The following is a 22,779-nucleotide window of genomic DNA, read 5'->3' as shown; positions in this document are numbered from 1 at the left end:
AATATCTAATCAAACTGATTTTTTTTGTCATGTCATGCCAAGCACCCCTGCTAAACATTTCTAAACATAGGTTTGAACTGTAGACTATTTATCATTTGTATTAGGTTCTTTTAGCTATGGAACTACAATGGATGAAAGCCTAAGAATCTGGAAATTGGAGTACAGAACCATACAAATACAAAAATACAGAATTTCAAAGGAAAGAGATAAAGGAGAACAGAAAAAATAGGTAATGGCTACAAAAGACTACTGTTGTCCAGCAGCAAAGTTCATCTGTCACTTCATTTAACTATACAATGCACCATTCTGTGACCTTTAGACCTTGACAGTATTACATAAAGTGTTCAATGTGTTTTCATACTCTCAGCAGGGTGAACAAAAGGTCACAGAAGACCATGCAGGCAAACAGGATGCAGAGAATAATCTAAATTCAGTTCTATATACACTGAATTTGGCAGGAACAAATATTCAAGTAAATATTTAGACAAATAAAACTAAATACAGTAAGCAAATTTGGGTGTAAATAGAAAATTGTACTGTACAGAGCAATGTATTTTTATGATAACACATGGCATACTAATATTGTGCTAAAGTGACTTTACTAGCAAAGATTTACTGTTTAGAGTAAAGTGATATAGAGTAGAGACAGTGGGAAAACACAGTCAGGTTCTACAATGTGCAAATTAAAGCTAAGGAAATTGATTTATTCTAACATATTTGCTTAATCATTGGCATTTTCACCACAGAAGTGATTTCAATTTTTTTCCCGTAGCTCCTCTGCCTTCTGCTTGAACTTGAACTGAAAGAAACTTACTCACTTTTGTGTCCAAAATTAAAATCATCTAAATAGCTCATGCTTCCTCTTCTGACAACCCCATATAATTCCCTTAACTCCAAATTCTCTTCCCTGCTTTCGATCCAGCCAAGTCAACATTCACATCATTCTCTGTCACATACCCAACAGTCTTCATCTCATCCTGTCCACTCTTTCAATTCTCTTCAATCCCACATCATGGCCACCCAACATGTACTCAACTCACAGCTCACTGAATTTGATAAATTTGACATATTTCTATCCTCTTGTACAGTCCTCCTTCAAAACTACTATTACCATCTCCAGATCAAAAAATCCCCCTTCATCTCACCAATTTCTCCACTTATTGCCTAATTTCTGAATTACTCCACACTACAGCATCTTGAAAATTTGTTGCTTCCTCTTCTTCAAGCTTCTCCCATCTAGATTCCACATTGTTCAGCACTGATTGCATTGTTCAGTCAAAAACAGCCTCCCCTATAATTGTGGTTTTCGGTACCTCCTCATCCTCTCTGCTGCCTTTGACGTGCTTGACATTCAAGAACCTCTTGAAATTCTATTGTCGCATTCAAGTAGAAAGACATCTCATGGTGTGTAATCAGACAAAAATGGATACTGAACTTGAGAAGGAAATATTTGGAGAAAAGGCTAACAACAAAAAAGAGGTGGTTTTGAGGAGGGTCTTCATGTTACAATATTTCTAGAAAACTGCAATCAAATATTTTTGTACCACATCAATTTTGAAGTCCCTTCATTTTCCTTTATGTTTAGTATACAGTAATTACTTTTGAGAACACAGGGCATCTATGCAGTGCCTAAGCCAGAATGGTGTTCTGCATTTTTTTTTACCTTGCATTCCAACTTTGGTGCTATTTTCACAGGTATTACCAATGTTAAGGTACAATACAGAATGCTTTTCAGTCAGGTATTCCTGCACAAGTCATAAGGAGAGCGGATGACCAAAATAGTTTCACTTATCTCTTCAAGAGAAGAGTTGAAAAGAAACTTTTTATGCATACACGAACTGAACCTTAAACTAAACAACAGCAAATGCTGGAATTTGGGAAAAAAAACTAGAAACAACAATCAGGACGGGCAGCGTCTGGATAGAGAACAGACAAGTTGATGTTCCAAATCTGGACCCTTCAAAAGAATGTTCTCATTAAGAGACCACACCTGAAATGTCTGAATTCTTCACCAATGCTGCCTGACCTGAGGATTTCAGGATGTTAAGTTTTAACATCCTGCTTGTTTAGTTAGCCTTCTGCTCGAAATGGTTGGATTAGCAATGATTTCCACATAAGCAGGCCAAGAGAAATTTATTGGGCATCCTCACTTTGATTCTGTAATTTAGTTTAAAAATGGCAATTTTTCTATTTTTTGTGTTCATAATTAAAATGCAAATAAAATTAAATGGAAAGGTCACATATTCCATGAGTCTCAAATAATAAATTTTGGAGAAGTTATTTTAGTCAATACTTTAATTCTGCGCTCTTGTTATATTAGAATTATCAAGATCTGTCTTATTTTCCGAGGGGTAGGAAATTGCCTTTCATCTCAAAATGCTCAAGAGTATAAAAAAGAATGGCAATCAACTTCAAAATATTTTTATTAGCTGACAACACGCCAAAATTAAGCAGCAGATTAAATAATATGTGCCATAAATTTCCTGTTTCCACTTAATATTTGCTTTTGCAGCTCTAATTTTAGGCCAAGTTCTGTACGTTGCTACATGTAACCCCATTCGTCTTTCAGGTGAACTCGGGATTAAGCTAGTGGCCTAGATAGTGAAATCTAAACACAGTTAAAGATAAGCAGCATATTTATTGTTACTTTGCGGATTTATACATTAGCCAGAATTTACTCAAACTCCTTCAAACTAATCTTTGGTTTCAGCAATCAATTTTTTTATATCAACATCCAAAACAAATATGGGAGTACATACCTGTCTAAATTTAGCTCTTGCCTCCTTTTCCTTCATTCTTCCATGAGCAACCAAGTAGTCAAACACCTCTCCTGCAAACAGAATAACCTTCAAACAGTTAGCAGGGCAATTAATAATTTTATAATTCATGCTATTTTTCCAATTAAAAAATAAGATGTAACACACAGCCACCTTCTGTTAGCAAACTGTAGCACTGTATTAAGAAAATTAGCCAGGCTATGCCAATCAAGAGACAGTGGCCAGAATCTTATAGAGGGTATAAGGTACTCGGCTGCTCGATAGGAACGGTGGAGGCCTCTTCTTGCCTCGTTTAGGAAAGCCCACCATATCTAGTTCCACCCAGTTCCTTTAAAGTACATGATAAACATAGCCATATCAGTCACTTCTACCAGTGCAAGTCTCTCTGCAAAGAAGGTGCTTTTAACTACTCTCTATTTTCTTTTATTTCCAACATAATTTTCAACATTTATCATACCTCCTCACTAATAACAAAGAATCCTACTGGACTCGAATACCCATTGGGAAAATTAGCATGCGAGACATCACTAAAAATGGCTAATTTCATCCCTTCTGGGTCTCTGAATCTGAGTGCACATTCTTTTAAACTTAATTTCTTAAAACTTATTTGCTTTTAGTGCTTCCTCAACAGTAGCATATTCCAGCATGGTGTTCAATTCTTATATATCAGAGCACATATCAAATCTAGTTTGTGTGCACTGCCCAATTAAGCTTCTTAATTGAACTGCTTCTTCTTTGGTTATGGAGTTTTCCATTTGAGAGGATCTGGCCTGATTTATTAGGATCTTATTAACATTCTCTAAGCAAGATTGTTAAGGCAGAGTTATCCCCAACTTAGTCTGACTCATATCTAGTCCTTTACACTTAAAAGCTCCAGATGCCCAATTTTTGAATTTCTTCATAATTTTATCTATCACAAATGTCACAGATTTCCCCCACAAGAAATCATCAATGTGCATTTTAAAAATGCCTGCTAGCTTTTATTCATAGTTCCAATAATACATTGCTGGATCTGCTTTTAACAGAAGGCAACCAGCTTTCAGTAAGATGGACCTAACTGAAAAATACTCTGGATGCACCACTCAGGCTGTAAATACACTTTGTTCAGGTTCCATAATTTCCCCTCTATACCTCCAGCTTCTTTTGGAAGCATTAAGAATACTTGTCTTTGAATGTGTTCCCCTTGCAAAAATGCTGCATGAAGTCAATGGAGAGTATGTCACTAAAAGTACTTTGAAAGTCCTCAGACTTATTTTTCCTGCTGATGGGAAATCTATCCTAATTTCCTGGTCGCCCAGTTGTTCCTCAAATTCCTGTGTTACTAATCGCAATGGCATTCTCTTGTACATTTTATACAAATATCCTCTAGTGTACTCCTCACCCAGTGTCCTTTTACAGAAGCTTCAAACCTATGGCCAGAGTGATGTCCAAATTAATAATGCAGTTTTGTAATAATATCCTTGTCTTTTAAATCCTTATCCCCAGCTGTCATTAATACCTCTTTAACATTCTGTCTGGAAAGGATAGGCTTAAAGGAATACAATAATGTTCTCACTGTGTAAATTGCCAATCTATGGAACTCCCAAAGACAATTATCATGTTCTATGTCCAGCCTTCATTTGGGCCTTTTCCATTGAAGGCTTATGTAACAGTAAAGACATTTCACTTGATACAACATCAGTACTGATAAAGTGGTTTACCCCTACTGTTTTACATCAAATTACTTTTTTTTTATTGATTTCAACATATTACCATCACCAAAAAGGAATCAAGTAAACTGTCATATCCGTTGATGTTACTTCAGTCATCCTTATTTTAAGGATCCATTTGATAATTTAGCCAGTCCACTCCACACACTGTGGACATACATCCACCATCCAGAACTGCACAACTGAATGAATCTGCAACCAGGATACTCATTATCTGACTGAAGCTTCTGGCAACCAGTCTGATTCTTTCTGGTCAGTATTGTCCTGCTTGCCCTCCATACTTTTCCTGTCACATGTCATCTCAAAAACCCTGTTTTTCATTTTTAGATAATTCAGTGCATGATACTTAGTCACACTTGAAGTGCCTGTTGACCACTTTTTGGTTATTCTAGGGGTTCATCTTCATTCTGTAACTATCAAATTGGTATAGCTCCCAAAACAGTCTCTGTCCTCATGCCTCCTCTTTTATACAAAGGTTTGGGCCTGATACTTGAACAGTCTAGAAATGTTGCAAACCTAATCTTAACCTTCCTTCATCTTTGATGTCACTGCTGAAGAGTCCATTTGTGCCATAAAAGCAGCTGGAAATGAAAGCTATCCCAGAATTTTTAAGGCTTTGGACATTTGTTCCAAAAGCGGCTTTCTCTCTTTGAAACTAACTTCAGTTGAAACCAAGAGCCAATCCATATTTGATATCCTAGCACAGTCCAATAATTTAAAGGCAGTACTGATTCACGAATTTCCAAATGGAATCACTGCAATCTTGTACATAGTAGATTAAATTCCACAGTGTGTTCTTCTATGGCAGAATTATCCATTTTTCCAAATTTATCAGAGTCTGACGAAGCCTCCCAGGCATTCAATAAGTCACCTTCCAAATAAATTTTATTCACGAATTTCAAGTGAGTGTCCAAACATTCTTAATTCTCCAGTTCCTGGGCATCTAGTTCAGAGAACACTGTGCAGGAGGTCTTGCTCCTGGCAGGAAGTTAAAGTACCAGAGTCACCCCTTTTCAGTAAAGATATAACTCACGTCCATATATCAGCTGTGTTCTTCAATTGATTGTAAAGTCCAATTTCACAAAAGTGATGGAAAATCAGATCCTGCCAGCCTATACCTGGTTTCAGTCATCTTTCTTTAAGGAGCCTCCAATTAAAGTCTTCTCTCAAAAAAAACTACAATTCTTATCTCCTCAAATCTTCACTTCCACGCAACCATCTTCTGCCACAAGTGTCAGAGAATTCCCCAGCCTGAAGAAGACACTGAGACTTGGATGCTTTGTTGGAGACTGTTTATTGCTTTACAGCTTACTTATCCACTCCAACACCATCATCACAGTGCTCGCTGACTCTTCTTTGAATACGCATCTGAGTATTATTAACATACCCAACACCTGTTCAGTTTATGGTGTCAACTATTAGGTATTTGACATCCATCAACAGAACCTATTAGATACCTACAAGCCAGAGACAGGCAGCCCTTTGAATAACAGTGCTGCACGTCGAAGCAATGATTGATATCAGTATGAGAACTGTCCAAGGCCCAGGAATGGCTCGGAATCCCACGCCAGAGTTGAGTGATGTCAGGAGGGGTGGGAGTAGAGGCCATGTGAAGGGTGTCTGTCAGCAATTAAAAGGGTGGGGTGGGTTGAAGTGGGGGGGACTCTCATCATAACAAAATTTAGGCCTTGTTATCATGTAATTTAAGCCTTGTTATCATGCCCTTATTTTCAGTATGAAAATAAAAACAATTGCAATTACATTTTATCCATTATTTTCTATTTCTTAAATAATTGCCTATTTTATCATTTAATTAATTTTTTTAAAATATAGAAGTTATACTTTGCCCTTAAATTTGTCCTTAAACAACTTAACAGGTCTGTAAATGGTTGGAAACCGATTTAATTTTTGTTTTCATCTCATCAATGTTGACCTTGTTGCAATTTGACTTACACACGCTAGATGCAACAAATCATTTCATACTTAGGGAGAGGGAGAAAGGGGAAGGAGTGTTCTTGTTGAACAAGATAATTACTGGTGACACTCCAAGAATTGAAGACCTATTCTCTCACAAGATCATGTGAGCATTTTTTACTTCACAATAAATTTCAGTCTTTTACAGCTAAGGGACCAAAAGGGAACGGAGTCTCCACAAAGACAATTTAAGAAAATTTTATGCGTGGAAGGCAAATCTCAGAGAATATGAAAGATTGTACCGAAGATAGATGTATTTCTCACTGCTTACCTGTTAAATAAATTTCCAGCTGAAGAAAGCAACAAGCTAGGATGTACAGACCTTGAGGGCTTGTATGAGAATAAGTGAAGACATGTTTCAATTCAATCAGAATGTCATCTCATCAGAACAAGATGCTAAATGAGTAGTACTTCAGTGCTATTATTAGTGGTACTAATAACTCGAGACATTTAATCAATGATGAGAAAATACAAAAAAAGAGACATCTACTTCTAAAAGATCACAAAAAGCCTCAAACAGCTTTCATAAAGTCCAAATATAGTGAGATTTATATCACAAACAGGAGGAAAGACAAGGTCAGCAACAGGCATAGTACATGAAGCAGTATTAAATCCTTTACTAGGATTGAATTTGAAGTACAGCGTAGGAGGAGAAGGGTACCTGTGCAGTAAGTTGGACTATGCCAAACCTGCAAGTACTCAATGCTGGATTGATAAAGTACTTTATTTATCAGTGTTAATATACTTGCCATTGGTGATCACAAAATATAACCAATAAGAAGTGTCAGTTGCTTGATGTGCATAAATACCATATAAAACGTTGTGTTAAGAACCAAGACTTATATGCCGTAAACAACATAGAAACAAAGGCCATAAGTGTTTCATGGAGATGTGAACAGAAAGAAAATGAGCATCAAACCAAACAAAGATTTGAGAGCAGCTGACCCAAAGTTTGGTCAAAGAAGTGAGTTTTCTAGTAAAAATTAAAGGGGAAGAGAGGAGAGAGACATGTAGGAGTTTGGGCAGAAACTCTAGAGTGTGGAACCAAATTAGCTGAAGATATGGTTGCCAATAGTGAAGTGGATATTGCAGAAAATCAGATTTGGAGGAATGGGAAGTTCTGTGGGTGGGGTGGCGGTGGAGGAGTTGTACATTGTTAGAGATAAAGAGATGCAAGGCTATGAAGGGATATAAGAACAAGGATACAACTTTTATATTAGTGGTTTTAAGGGACCAGGACCGTATAAAGATGAACAAGAACAGAATTGATAGTTTCATAGAACATGCTGCACAAGATTCATAACAGTATGAGAGTCTGATTGGGAGACCATTGAAATAGTTGAATCTGGAGGTGACAAAGGCATGGATGAAAGCTTTAGCACCAGACAGACTACAGCAGGGGAAGGGAAGCAAATGATGTTACAAGTGGAAGTAGGGAGTTGGAAAAGATATGGGATCAGGTCAGAGTGAGGGTTCAACCTGAGACACTGGCCGATGCAATCAGTGACAAGGATAATGAGTTCTTAGGAGGGTCAAAAATAATGTTTAACTGGAGGAAATTGTAGATAATCTAAAATTGTATACTGGACAAACAGTCTGAAAGCACAAAGGCAATGGATGGTTTGAAAGAAGTGATAGAGACAGAGCTGTTTGGCTTCAACATATATATGGAAACTGATTTTGTATCTACAGATACTATCACCTAGGGCCAGTTTTTGGATGAGGAAGGAAATTGGATTGATAATGAATGGGTTCTTGAAAGACTTCAGAGCTAATGAAGTGAGGCTTGGAAGGGAAACCATTGCTGCAAATATTCTGCGACGATGGTACATGGTAAAGAAAATCAGAGATACAAATGAGTGGTTTAGTGAGTTGGGAATACTATCCGTTCATTTCTGAATTCGAATACAGCCAAGAATAGCTGGATAAAGTTGGACTCAAATCTGATGAATTCATCAAGGGTCTGGACTGTCTCATTATTCAAAACTAGACAATCTGATAAATAAGAATGACTGATGTGAAAATTCAAATATCCTTACAATAAGTAGAAGATGCCCTGATTTCAGGATTAAGATTTAAGATATTCTTGGAGCCATGAGAGGCAAATGTGGTCTTGAATTAACAGAAGTTATATGAATGCAATATCTGGGGCTATTAATTGTACTTGGGAAACAATCTTCATTGTGCCAATCGTCATAAATTGTGAAATTCAAGTTGCAAAACACACAATGCAGTTTCAAATTGACCTATTTACAACACAAAACAGGTGGTTTATCTGCATGGTGCCAAAAATCTATTACATATCTGAGAAAAGGGATACGTTCCAGGCTTTTAACTTTATTGTTCAATTGTCAAATAAACAATGCAATGCAATTTTTCTCAAAAGCAATGGTGTATCACTGCTAGAAACAAGGGCACTGGATTGCATTAATGTGCCATATCAGAACAACAAGTTGTTCCTGAGCTGCAAAATGAAACAAAAACCAGTGCACATTAATCTAATCACTTCAAGAGATGGTAGCTGCAAGAACAATAAAGCTCAGAAAACTGATTGTGAATAATGAAGACTTAAAGTTTATTTATTATTACTCACAAGTAGGCTTACATTACCACTGCAATGAAGTTACTGTGAAAATCCCCTAGTCGTCACACTCCGGCGCCTGTTCAGGTACACTGAGGGAAAATTTATCATGGCCAATGCACCTAATCTGCACATCTTTGGACTTTGGGAGGAAACCCACGCAGACACTGGGAGAATGTGCAATCAAACCTGGGTCCCTGACACTGTGAGGCAGCAGTACTAACCACTGTGCCATCCTAAGATATGGTTACACACTCCCAAGAGATGCAAGGATGTCATGGCCAACCATCACACAAATAGCTATATCGCAAGCATAGCAGGAATTTGTTCATGAAAAGCTACTGCTGGAAAAAAAAGACACAAATACATCTATAATTACAAATGCAGTCCTCTTTAAAGAAAATCATGTCTGAAAGAAAGCTTGAATAAAATTAACTCCATGAAATATTAAACTGAGATGGCAAATTACATTCTATGAGCACATATGATTGGTGTCAAAGAAATCTTTCTAGAAGGTCTATTTAAAAAAAACCCACAAGAATAATGTTGTGATTACAAAGGATACAACGCATTGAACTCTTATTAACTTCACTGGCTATCGCTTTAGGACTAAAGATACATTGTAACTTCAATTATATGCGATGTGTTCAGCAAGTCAATGTGAAGTCTCTAGTGTATGAGTGAAGAGAGTGTGTGCTGGTGTGTTTTTCATTTTCACTCTACACTGCTGGCTATTTACAATGCAAAAAGGAGAGCCAAAACGTGCAAGTCCCTCCCCGTCAGCACACACTCTTCATCTGCACGTCCTCTGCAGTCCCTCTGTGGAAACAGCTTGTGCTTGCAAAACTCAAAACGGTGTTCAACATTAGATGTGATCCCACGTTTGGGTGACATTTGCTAAACAATTCTGAGTAAGCCATGATTTACACTGACAATTAATTTAAGATCATCAGTTGAGCTCGCTGTGCAACTCAGATACATACTGGAAGCTACATATATTAATACACAGGGCCCTGTCCTTTACAGACAGAAAGAACACGTACATACATTGCATTTTTTTCAACTAAATAAAATACGTGACAGCCATTCCCTGGCTGCTTCTCCAGAGCAATGCCTTGACTAATTAGTTAACATGCTTGGTTTGAATTTAAACAAAGGTGGGCACCAAACTGTCAATTGTCAGTTAACTGATACATTCTCCATGGCAATGCCTCTGCCAGAGTCCATTTGCCAACCATTCATTTTTAAAATTTTATTTATTAGTGTCACAAGTAGGTTTACATTAACACTGCAATGAAGTCACTTTGAAAATCCCCTACTCACCACATTTCGGTGCCTGTGCGGGTACACAGAGAATTTAGCATGGCCAATGCACCTAACCAGCACGTCCTCCAGACTGTAGGAGAAAACGGAGCACTGGAGGAAACCCACGCACACATGGAGAGAATGTGCAGATCCTGCACAGACAGTGACCCAAGCTGGGAATCAAATCCAGGTCCCTGGCAGTAGTGCTAACCAGTATGCGATCATGCCACCCAATCAGCACTCTCTTCTCAAACAGTATAAATTGCTGTCCCCTTTACAATTTAGTATTCTTATTATTGCACTGATGAGTGTAAGACAAAAGCTTCAACAAAATATGTTTTTTCCAGGAATACTCAAGTTCTGTACTACAAAAAGAAAGAAGATGTAAACTCTGATTGGCAAGCTGGAACATCAGGGCCAAGTACAGGGATTGATAGTCACCTTGCAGCTGGTTAACAATGCACACAAGAGAACAGTGACATGGAGTTTGATAGGCTAAACATAGTTTTCCTACAATAGGCAAAGCTTGCCAACAATGGATTGCTGAAAGAACAAAGAAAAGTATAGCACAGGAGCAGACCCTTCAGCCCTCCAAGCCTGTGCCAATCATAATGCCCCAACTAAACTTAAAAGAAACCTTCTGCCCTTCCTCATTCCATATCCCTCTATTCCCTCCATATACACGTACCCATCTAGATGCCTCTTAAATGATGCTAATATGCCTGCTTCCACCATCTCCTCTGGCAGGCACTCATCATTCTCTGCGTGAAAAACTTCCCTCGCACATCTCCCTTAAACTTTCCCCCTCTATGAACCTATGCCCCCTTGTAATTGACAGTTCCACCCAAGGAAAAAACCTCTGATTATCCACTCTGTGCCTCTCATCAGGTCTCCCCTCAGCCTCCATCTTTCCAGTGAAAACAATCCTAGTTTATTCAACCTCTCTTCATATTTCACACCCCTGAGACCGGGAAACATCCTGGTGAACCTTGTATGCACTCTCTCTGAAGCTTCCACATGGTTTACGTGTTTTTTTTTCTCCTGAAGGCAGAGCGCTGCATTTGACTATACTTTCAAAGCCAGAAGTTTGCCTCCAATGTTTCACTCAAATGTCTAGTCTTCATTGAGAAACCTGGACATTTTCAGCCTATCTGATCACAGAGTGTGCTGAAACAAACACTTCCAAGATAATTAGGTAGTGACTCAGAATGGTAGTGCTGATCCACATTTAGGATATTACTGCTGGACTAACTTAAAATGGGTTAACCATGTGCAGACCGATTGGCACAGGGTTTCAAGGATATAGTATACCCAGCGAAGATGAAGAGCCGATAGAGTAGAAAAGTATAAAATTCAGAAATGTTTGGACAAATTGGATCTGAGTAGGCATTGTTATTAACAGAAATCAAACACAAGAAATCATATTTATAAATAAAGAGCAAAGGAGATAGGAAATTCAGAGGGAACATTATATTGCTAAAAGAGTGGTAATCACATGAAAAAGATTAGCTAAGGTGATGAAACAAAAAACTTTGCAGATTTTAAGAAGCAGCTAGACAGCTTCTTGAAGAAAAGTTATTAGGAAAGCATCAAGGGAATACCATGATTAGGTGGGTTAAATGGACTGAAGATGTTCTCCTGCTTGAAACTGTTACTATGTTTCATGACTGTATCCTGTCCTTGATAATGTTAGGTGCACAACAAAAGTTAGATTTAAGTAACTATAAAAGGACTTCAATTTCTCTCTAATCTAATGGCTGCTAAGATCAGAAGTGACTTGAGAAATTATGCTAGCATTCTCATGAAAATGTCACAGATGTGTTACATTGCAATACATGCAATTGTAGTTCATGAAGTTGTTGAAGAGTGGATGTGGCGAATGAAAACTGAGTCACGTTTTGTCCACTGCCAGCAGTGTTCTAACATTTCTGCACTGGATGGATATAGGCTTTGTGGGAAGCCAAAACAGCAAACAGTGATAAGAATAGCAAACTGTGAAGGACTTCCAACATTTACTGCTTTACTTGCTTTGTTTTTCTTCCTCAGTTGTCCTAGTGTAATTGTTGAATTAATTAACTAAATATCTGGAAAGGTAATCACGCTTTGTAAAGTGTTACCCGGTGAGTTGACAATAATTTTCTTAATATTTAACATTCCACCCATCGTCAAGTATTTCCCACATCTGCCACAGCGATTTAACGATTGCAATCCTCCATGGAGAGTAAACTACAATGTAGTGTATAGTTTCACCAGCAATGTAATAATTTGTAAGCCTTTCTAGCAGATTGTTGGAAAAGACAAGGACACTTCCCTTAAAGACTGAAGTGTAAGTATTGAACAGCCAATTATTGAGGCCCCATGAGAGTAAAATACATGCAGATCAAATAATGCAACAAGATTCATAAGGATTTGAATCTTACAGGTCAATAAGCTCATTGATAGCATAGGAATAAAAAGGAGTTGTCATACAATGATGCCAATAAAAACATTTACAGGTCACTGGATAAATCTATAAACTATCAACTCAGCAGTTGGTGAAACAAAAAAAAAATTCTGACTGCATTGGTGGATAAGATAGAATACAAATCAGAAAAAAGCAGTATTGTTGCTCTAGAAGGCTTTGATTAACATGTTTTCAGAACTGTTGAACTATTCTTTCCACCTAAGCATAAGAAAGGTAATGATACCATTGACAGCGTAACAGACAAACAACCAACAACATTTGTATCCAAGTTCTAAGGAAGGTGTTTGTGTTCTTTTTGGCAAATAAATTCCAGGATGATCAAATTGAAGCTTGATTTGGCAAGTGTTTCAAACACAAGGGGATAGAAAGGATATACAAAGGTTGGAGATGGAAGGAAGAAATCAAGCAAAATTTGAAAAAAGACAAATAGATTTTCAGAATAAATTATCAGGTAAAGCCACTGAAGTAAACGGTATAAATGGGCTTCGGAGGAAACTATATATTCTTCTGGAAAGAGAAGGATGCTCAGTTTCCTACTTTAATGTAATGTCTTGAAGGTAGTTATAGTTCCAAAGGCACCTGCTGTTCTTCCAACTTCTTGCCTAAGTGCTCTTTTATTTGGCTGTGAATGTTGGTAATCTCATTAATCCATGAAATAATTGCAGCATATCTAGTCCACAAACACCCAAAGATTAAAATATGATAATCAGGAAATCTGAGTCCATTTTCTTCCTTTTTTTAGTCCTGAAGGCGCTAGGGAAAATGAAATCGATTCCCAGCTGAGTCTTACCAGTTTAGCACAAACCATTAAAGTAACCAATATTGTTCATTTTCACCACTTTCTTGGCATCACTGCCTTTTTGGCTTAGCTTGTAACATTGGTATCTCTTAAACAGAAGATTATTGATTCAATACACCAGAACTGGCATAATCCAAATGGAATAATCAATGGAGCAGTGTGGGAGTCCTACATTCCAGGAGGTAATGGCATTTGGATGAAGCACTGACACTCTGATGATTCACGGTGCATTAAAGATAGTTTTTAAATAGTGTGACACTAAGGTATTTTCCTGGTGATTATCCCAATATATCTTGTTCAAGAAAATGAAAGCCATTAGAAAAAGAAAACAACATACTGCAGATGCTGGAAATCTGAAAAAAAAATCTGTGGAGGACCAGAGACTGGGGAATGTAGACATTGGGCTTGCCAGCTGTGGCAAGAATCACAATGGCCTGAAGAATAGGCATGGTGCAAAAAAAGGGCCATAATCCAATAATTATGCAAACCCACTAACTGTAATACAATTAGCAGGTTTGACAGCCCAATCACCAGCCCCCTGCCTTCACCCACCTCTCCAGCAGGAAATGAACCCAACGGGCTTTGATGCTCGTAATGACCAGTGTGCAGCTGGCATGCTGAACCCCTTGGATCCAGGGAAACGCCACAAACCCCGCAACGAAGAGGGGCATTGTCTCCCCCACCACTCAAATAGCAAGTCACCTTAAGTGGTCTGTAAAATATGAAGTTAAATCACTTATTCCTTATTAAGAAACCACAGATGTCAGGAAGACTTAGGGTCTCTTTAAACATCACTGTTAGAAACAATGGAGGTACTTGAGATGCTTTCAAGCACGAAGGGAAATGAAAATAAGCACAGGTGACTGGAGGTCGAGCGGAAATCCATTAAGCTTTCAATGGAAGCTTATTTCAAAGCACTGCAGTTTGAAATTGAGATCTCAGAAGTATCCAAAGCAAAAGAATGGCTTTCAAAGATTTCAGCTTGCTAGGAAGGCTCAGATTTGTAGGGCTGAGTGCACAGCTGTGGAGAATGGACCCCCCCCAGGTGAAATTGACACTTCCTCTCTGTCAGAGGACTTCAAAGGGGTCTGCTCAACCCTACCCTTTCACCCAATCCAGCTAATCTGCACATCTTTGAACCGAATTAAGAACAAAACAAGAGGAAAATACTACATCAACAAAGGGACACAAACCAAAATGGGGGAAGAGTTATCATTTAAGATTGTAAAATCACAGTCGCAACCATAAGATATTAAAGTGCTCAGAAGAAAAATAAAGTATGGTTTTCAAGTTTACAGTGAACTTCACTGGAACACAATAGTGAAGGCCACATCGTGAACAGTGAACACAGTATACTAAATTTAAAGTACAAGTAAATTACTGTTTCACTTGGGAAAAAAAACTGCAGGGCCTTCGTTGGTGAGAAGGAAGGAGATGAAAGGGCAGGTGTTGCATTACTGTCTCCCTTTTCACCATCTGAGGCCCCAAACACTCCTCCTACGCAAAACTGGACTTTCTATTTCTTTCAATTTAGTATACTGTATTCACCGCTTATTACGTGATCCCCTCTACATTAGGGAACTAATACGGACTGGTGATCACTTTATGAAACACCACCATTTTGTCCAAAAGCAAAATCCTGAGCTGTCATTTTAATTCTCTATTTTGTTCCTGCTCTGACCTATCCATCATTGGCCTGCAAGTGTTCCAGTGAGGTTCACTACAAGCTCAAAGAAGAGCATCTGGTCTTTCAATGGGTACTTTGCAATCTTCTGGAGGCAACGCTAAGTTCAACAACTTTACATCATAACCTCTGCCCCATATTTTTTGCATCTTTTCACTGGTTTTCCCGCTCCTTGTTTCTTTCTTAATTCATTAACTTTGTGTTCAGATAGCTGTCTCACACTTACTCTGGGCACATCTTTTGTTTCTTTGATTGTCCCATTATTGCTGCCTTTGGCTTTGTACCACAAAACCTCATCCCATTTAATTTGTCCCACTCTCCACCTCGTCACACACCTTCCCTCTTGTTCTTCTTCCCACTCTCACCTTTCCAATTATAGTTGCTCAGACCATTTATAACTTCTCACAGTTCTCACAAAGCCCTCAGGCCTGAAAAGTTAACTCTTTCTCTCTCCACCCATGCTGCCAGACCTGCTGAGTGTTTCCAGCATTTCAGTTTTTACCATCAGAAAACAGATCAACTAATTATTCACCTCACTGCTGTTTTGTAGGAAGTTGCATCAGGCTGATGACAGAATAATCAATTTACTCCCAAGGCAAAATTCATTGTATGATACCCATTGAGAAGATTAGGCATACTGAATTATTTCTCATTAAATCAGAAAAGTACCAAATATTAATCAAAGTAAAATTGGTTGTTTTTTTTAGGTTGAACTCTACTTACCTCCACTTGCATATTCCATCACTAAATAGAGAGTCTTCTCTGTTTCAATAACTTCAAATAATTTCACTGAAAAGCAAAAATGAAAATCACATTGATATGCTCAGGTAAGTACCAAATTCAACACATTTATAAAAGATGTTTCAACTGCTCAATTTCAGCTTATTTCTGAATAAACAATGTATTTGTTTAAATAGTGCCAATTCAGCTGTCAGAACAGCACATTGTTTGATGTTAAAAGAAAAACTGATTTTCTCTTTTCCCACATTCTGTCCTGTCTCTATTTTCTGAAGGCATTGGTTCCAAGCTGGAATATGGTTGGTCTTTTATCACTTCATCCAAATGGCCATCTTTAATTTTTGGGTGTAGACTGCAAACATTGGGATGTTTGTAGGATTCGTCACAATCAAACTAATGCTGAATACAAGGCCGTACATAATAATGAAGAACGAGATCTATGGTTAAACTTCCCTTTTACTCAAAAGAGTAGTGAAGACAATTGTAAAATAACTACCAGTACCTCAGGTGAGTAACCAACTAAATTTGCATGTACTTTGGATTCAATCTGGCATCTTTCTGCTGTTGTTCAGCTGCTCACTGACCCAACTAGCTAAAATATTGGGGCAGCTTATTATTTTAAATTCAGCAGATAGAAAACAATGTGCTCAAATAGAAACTTAGCCAAAGCAAACCAAAACAATTTAAAGCTACATTTTTACTAATGTTTCCCTTTGGCAAAATGATCAATTGCTGGGACACACAGTTAATCTCAATATTTTCAAGTATATTTGGCACCAAGCTACATAATATAACTTATATCGCTTGAACATGCTCAAATAATATCCAATACCCTACAACTGTTTAGATTTCTAAAACTAAATTGTTATTTGGCTTGTTTTGGACAGCACATTTTCGAAAGGATATCAAAGCCATGGCTTGGTATGGAAGAGGTTCACTAAGGTAATACATTCAATTATTTTGATTTGAGTTAAGAGGTTTTTTTTGTTCACAAAGGGTTTCTGTGACATGGAACGTTCTACCAGAAGCACGGCTGGCAGCAAAATCCATAATTGCTTTTAAAAACTAAGTGGTTAACTAGCTGAAAAATAAATATTTAAAAGCTTACAGGGGAAGAAACTGAGTGGATAGTTCTTTCAAAGATCTGCCACAGACACAGCTAGGCAGAGTCTACTTCTAAGCTTTAAAATTCTGCGATACCTTTTGACATTCAAAATTAGTTTGATCAGATTGTATAATTGCCAGTCCTGACAGTTAAAAAAAATTAGTCTGTAAACCATCAGGGGTGACATTAAGAGAGAGAGAGAGAAGAAAGAGTATAAGGGATAAAGGGAGAGAGCGTAGGAGGAGAAAACCTATATTAAGCAAGTGAAAAAAACAAGGTGACTAGATGATTTATAATCCATTATGGTTAACCATCCCCCTCCAGGTCACACACAGAATCATTGCTGGCAATTAGAATAAATATGGTTAAGATCCAAGAAATTCATGCTGGACAGTTTGCTTTGAAGTAATTTAAATTAAGATAGCATTGCATCTGCCACCAACTCTTGCTGAGATAATAAAACTAGTCAGGTGTCTGAAAAATACTAGTCACCATGGAACAGGAAACTAAAATGCCTTTGTGAATTTAAAATATGGCTGACAATATATTGGGATGGTTTCACTTCACCTGTTGATGGTTTAAGTGGGCCACATGCTTAACAAAAGCTGGCTTGAACGTGAACCACATGAGTCAAAATATGCCCTGACAAAAAGTCATCCAGACGCGAAACATTAGCTCTGTTCTCTCTTCACAGATGCTGTCAAACTTATTGAAATTTTCCAGCATTTTGTTTTTTCAGATTCCAGCATCTGCAGTAATTTGCTTTTATCTTAATGTATAAAGCTTGTTATTGCTACCCACAGATCACAAGTATCAATCAGGATAGAGGGCAATACGGTGGCACAGTTAGAGCTGCTGCCTCTCAGCATTAGGGACCCTGGTTCAATTCCAGCTTTGGGTGACTGTGTGGAGTTTGCACATTCTTCTCGTGTCTGTGTGGGTTTCTTCCGGGTGCTCCGGTTTTCTCCCATAGTCCAATGATGTGCAAGTTAGGTTGACTGGCCATGCTAAATTGCCCCTTAGTGTTCAAGATGGTTAGATTAGGGGAATTAGTGGGATAAACATGTGGGGTTATGGAGATGCGCTGTTGGAGAATCAGTTCAGATACAAAAGATTGAATTGCCTTCTTCTACACCGTAGGGATTCTATGATAAAGGATAACAAATAAAAATAGTAGAAAAGATTGAAGACAAATGGAAAATGGCATCAACAAAGCCCTAAATTTCTTTCTCAACTCATGAAATATGTCATATTAAGCCATCATGGCATAAGCATATGGGAAATGTAGTGTTACAAACAAAATAATTTTAAATGAGAGATGTGAGGTTCAGATACATGGCTACATTACCTAAAATTGACTTTTAAAGTTGTAATCTAAATTACTTACACTCTACATAGAATTTATTCTGGATTATAGTTCACAAAATAACACCTGCATCTGGTATTCAAAATTATAATTCCTTAGTCAGCCTATATCCTCTTCACCAGTACCATTCAGACTGCTGGCGCTTCTTGTAAACATTTATGGTAATGTACTAATTGTAGACTGGCAAGTGTATGAACAAGACAAACACAGATATAAAACACAAACAACTTTAACTTAAACTTAAAAGATAAAAGCAAAATACTTTTAAGATTTGGTTCACTCTTGATGGAACTCTGTTTCTCAAATGTAGAAAATACATCCAGAATATTATTTTGCTTCAGCGAATATACTAAGTTTGATGTCTTGTAGAAATATCACATGGCAAGAAAGATAGAACATTGAACATTACAGCGCAGTACAGGCCCTTTGGCCCTTGATGTTGCGCTGACCAGTGGAACCAATCTAATGACCTTCTAACCAAAACTATTCCAATGTTATCCATTTGCCTATCCACTGACCATCTGAATGCCCTTAAAGTTGGCGAGTCCACAACTGCTGCAGGCAGGGCATTCCTGATGGTAATATTTATAAATAATAAATATCACCATAAATATTTATAAATAATAAAAACGTTTTTCTGAACAACATATTAGGGGTATCCGGGGAAAAAAAGCAGCAACAGTTATGTGTCAAAATGGTTGTGGTGAAAGTGTTATTTAAACATCAATTAATATGGTCATGAAGTGTACAGATTTAATTGCTAATTTAAGTTTGGTGCCTACATAACTGGGGACATTTCTGTTTTAGCCTCATTCTCCCCGAATCTTGCAAAAATATCAAACATGCTTTCGAACTTGAAGTTCTACAGGTAAGGAAAACATGTAATCTAAATTTAAATTACCAGCAGGCTTATGAAGCATATTGAACAAATGTGACTGAAGTACAAAAAAGATTTGTAAGTGAACTGGAAGTATATTCTGTCAAAATTGTGCTTTCTTTTAACCTTAAACTCAGAAGAGTATCCCTTAATACTCAAGTGTCACTTCATGTTTCAAATCAACCTGCTGAGATAAACCTTATTTGAAGAAAGGATTCATCACAAAGCAAGAGTCGTTGCTCTCTTGGAAAACACAGAATATCTACATCCAAATTAACACCATGGTCAACAAGACTACTCCAAAGAGGAGGTCTCATCCAAACACATATTCAGAATTCTGATGAAACTCATCAATCTGAAACATTAAATCTGTTTCGTTCTCTGCAGATGCTGTCTGATCTCCTGAGTATTTCCAGCATTTTCTATTTTTATTGCAGAACCTTCTCCTTTAAGCTGCTTCCATGACAAACACCTACTTGCCCCACCTCTGATCCCTCTTTCCCAGAGCATTAAAGAAAATATATCATTTTAAAACAAGAAATTGCCTTACTTTATTTTGATTTTAATGCAAATACTGAATTACAACTCCAAACATAATTTTAAATTAAACACAGGATGCTAGATGAATACCAATTAATGCTATGTACACTTACTTTCACAAATTAACCATTTATACTTCAACAACAACTTGTGTTTATACAGTGCCTTGAACATTGCCAGTTCCACAGTGAGTGAATTACAGCAACAAAGGCATCTGATCAACCTGGACAATGCTAATTGATCATACGTGTAAATGGTTATGCTTCAGTTTGGAGGAAATGAGTGCTTATTTACAAGACTGCCTCTTAGTGTAGAGCACAAATAATTATCTGGTGAAGGTCTACAATTATAATGCTTAACACTATTATTACATTTTACAAGACTCCAGAGACTGGAATCAGTTTGTGTCAGCATAAAAGTTCACAACCACATTTGCACAGACAGCTGCGCTTAAAACAGGATATCAATCCCTGCTTGGGTCAACGGCATTGTGCTGAAACAGAAGATGGATGCCATGAATTAATTGTATGTACAAGGTATAATGCTTCTGCAAAATGTGGGATGAAAAAAGTGATTAAATGCGCTTTTGCCAAAATACTCAATTTCCAGACTTTAAAAACCATTTTGAACCATTTATGATACTTTTTGTTATACAGTTAGCTTAAGTTGGGATTTCTGGAAATTTTAAGAACCAATATACCCCATGATTTATGATACATTTCCTGTAAGATTCAGTGCCATCCGCATCTATATTGCAATACCAACGTACTTAACCTTGAAAGCGTTCTCTTCAATATTTGTTAAACAATATAATTCATACTTAAATTGCCAGTAGAGGCCAGTTAGATTGTAAAAGCAAAGTGAGTGAGGATACCAATCCTATTTTAGTTTGTGAAAATGTTTTGATTATTAGAAATATAGTTAAGAAAGCTTACCTACCTCTCTATTTTCTCTGAAGACTGCAGAAATTTGCCATGTCTGTTATGACCCTCACCAAAATTTTTACAGATGCACCACAGAAAGCATCCTTTCCAGATGTATCACAACTTGGTATGGCTCCTGCTTTGACCAAGATCACAAGAAACTACAAAGGGTTGTAACATAGCCCAGTCCATCATACAAACCACCCTACCATCCATTGACTTAGTCTATCTACACTTCTTACTGCCTCGGTAAAGCAGTTGACATAATCAAGGATCCCACGCACCCTGGACATGCTTTCACCTGCTTCCGTCAGGAAAAAGATACAAAAGTCTCAGGTCACATACCAACTGACTGAAGAACAGTTTCTTTCCTGTTACTATCAGAATTTTCAATAGACCTACCATATGTTAAGCTGATCTTTCTCTACACCCTACTTATGGTTGATTGAGGAGTCTGTCCTATGAAGACAGATTGAACAATTTAGGCCAATACTCTCTGGAATTTAGAAGAGAGAGGAGAGATCAAATCGAGGTATATAAGATGATAAAAGATATGGATAAAGTGGACGTGGTGCAGATGCTTCCTCTTGTGGGGCATTCTTAGATGAGAGGTCATACTCTTAGGATAAGGGGTAGCAAATTTAAAACAGGGGAGAAGCTACTGTTCCCAAAGGGTTGTGGATCTATGGAATTCACTACCCCAAAGTGCAGTGGATGCTGGGACAAGGAGTAAATTTGAGGAGTTAGACAGATTTTTAATTGGTAACGGGTTGAAGGGTAATCGGAAAAGGCAGGAAAATGGGGAGGAGGTGCATACCAGCCAAGATTGAATGGCAGAGCAGATTTGATGGGCCGAATAGCCTAATTTTGCTCCTATATCTTATGAACTTATGGCTTTAACATTATGTTCTGCACCCTCTCCTTTCCTCCTCCCCTATGTATTCCATGAATGGTTTGTTTTGTGTATATAGCGGGCAAGAAACAATACTTTTCCCTGTATCCCAATACATGTGACAATAATAAATCAAACCAAAATTTGATAGTTATTTGAAAAAGTGTTACAATTCAGGTGCTTTCCCCAATACTATTTACTCAATATCACAATGAAAGTTAGTCCTCAGAGACAAGTAGGTGCAAAGAATATGGGATAACTGACACAAGAGTGCATGATTATCCTTGATTTCAATGGTGTGTGCTGGAAAGGGAATGGCACTCCACTATGCCTCCTGACTTCCCAAAAAGATGGTAAAGCACCACAGAGTAGGTTGAGACATGAGAAAGGTCATTAAATGGGTTCTTTGGGATGAGAGGGTTGTCCTATGAGAGGCTGAGAAAACTGAAACTATAATAACACCCACAAAGTGGATGAGGAATCACTGATTGAACTCCCTGTTGGGCTTATTGAGTATAAGCTTCCCTGGTAACAGACAGTGGCCTGCCCAGCTGGAACTCATTATCTGAACAGTGGTTTTATTTTATTTTCCTGTAATAAATTATGTTCTTTTTCAGTCAGGCTTCTTGAGTCATTATACAAACGATCTGGAGTTTCAGAGAATCAGAGGCAAACTCATTGAAACATCAAGATTTTGAAGGGCCCTCAATTAGTAGACACAGATATTGCTTCCTCTGGCTGGGGATTTATATATTAATGCTTGCACCGGTCTCAATAAAGTTAAATAGAGTGAACAGACCTCAAACACAAAGTTCCTCTCAAGCAACCTTCTACACATGAAAACACAAAATCGACCTATCACATAGGCTAGTGTCTTGTTCTCAGAGAGCTCGAATAGATCACCATTACACAGCTTTCAAAGTTGGTTATCTTGATCACCTGGGCACGTGATGCATAGAGCGGTAAGATTTCTTTTTCATTTTGAGCCAGACTATGCAAAGACAGAAATACATTTATACTGGGTCTTTCATAACCTCAGGGCATC

The 22,779-nt window shown here is 37.7% G+C and overlaps 1 protein-coding gene across 14 annotated transcripts in view; it reads right to left on the bottom strand.

Moving 5' to 3' along the window:
* The window catches only part of mark3a (MAP/microtubule affinity-regulating kinase 3a), a 163,862-nt gene that overhangs the window by 44,725 nt on the left and 96,358 nt on the right, over positions 1-22,779 (bottom strand). For all 14 annotated transcript variants that reach the window (XM_080202559.1, XM_080202562.1, XM_080202560.1 and 11 more), the window contains exons 5-6: positions 16,017-16,082; positions 2,760-2,830 (exon numbers count right to left, since the gene is read on the bottom strand). In XM_080202559.1, the coding sequence (XP_080058685.1) occupies positions 2,760-2,830; positions 16,017-16,082 (137 nt within the window). The remainder of the gene's footprint in view (positions 1-2,759; positions 2,831-16,016; positions 16,083-22,779) is intronic.

This window comes from Carcharhinus amblyrhynchos, chromosome 14 (genome assembly GCF_965287045.1).
Source record: "Carcharhinus amblyrhynchos chromosome 14, sCarAmb.v2.hapA, whole genome shotgun sequence".
NCBI lineage: Eukaryota > Metazoa > Chordata > Chondrichthyes > Carcharhiniformes > Carcharhinidae > Carcharhinus > Carcharhinus amblyrhynchos.
This window is presented reverse-complemented; position numbering and strand designations above follow the sequence as displayed.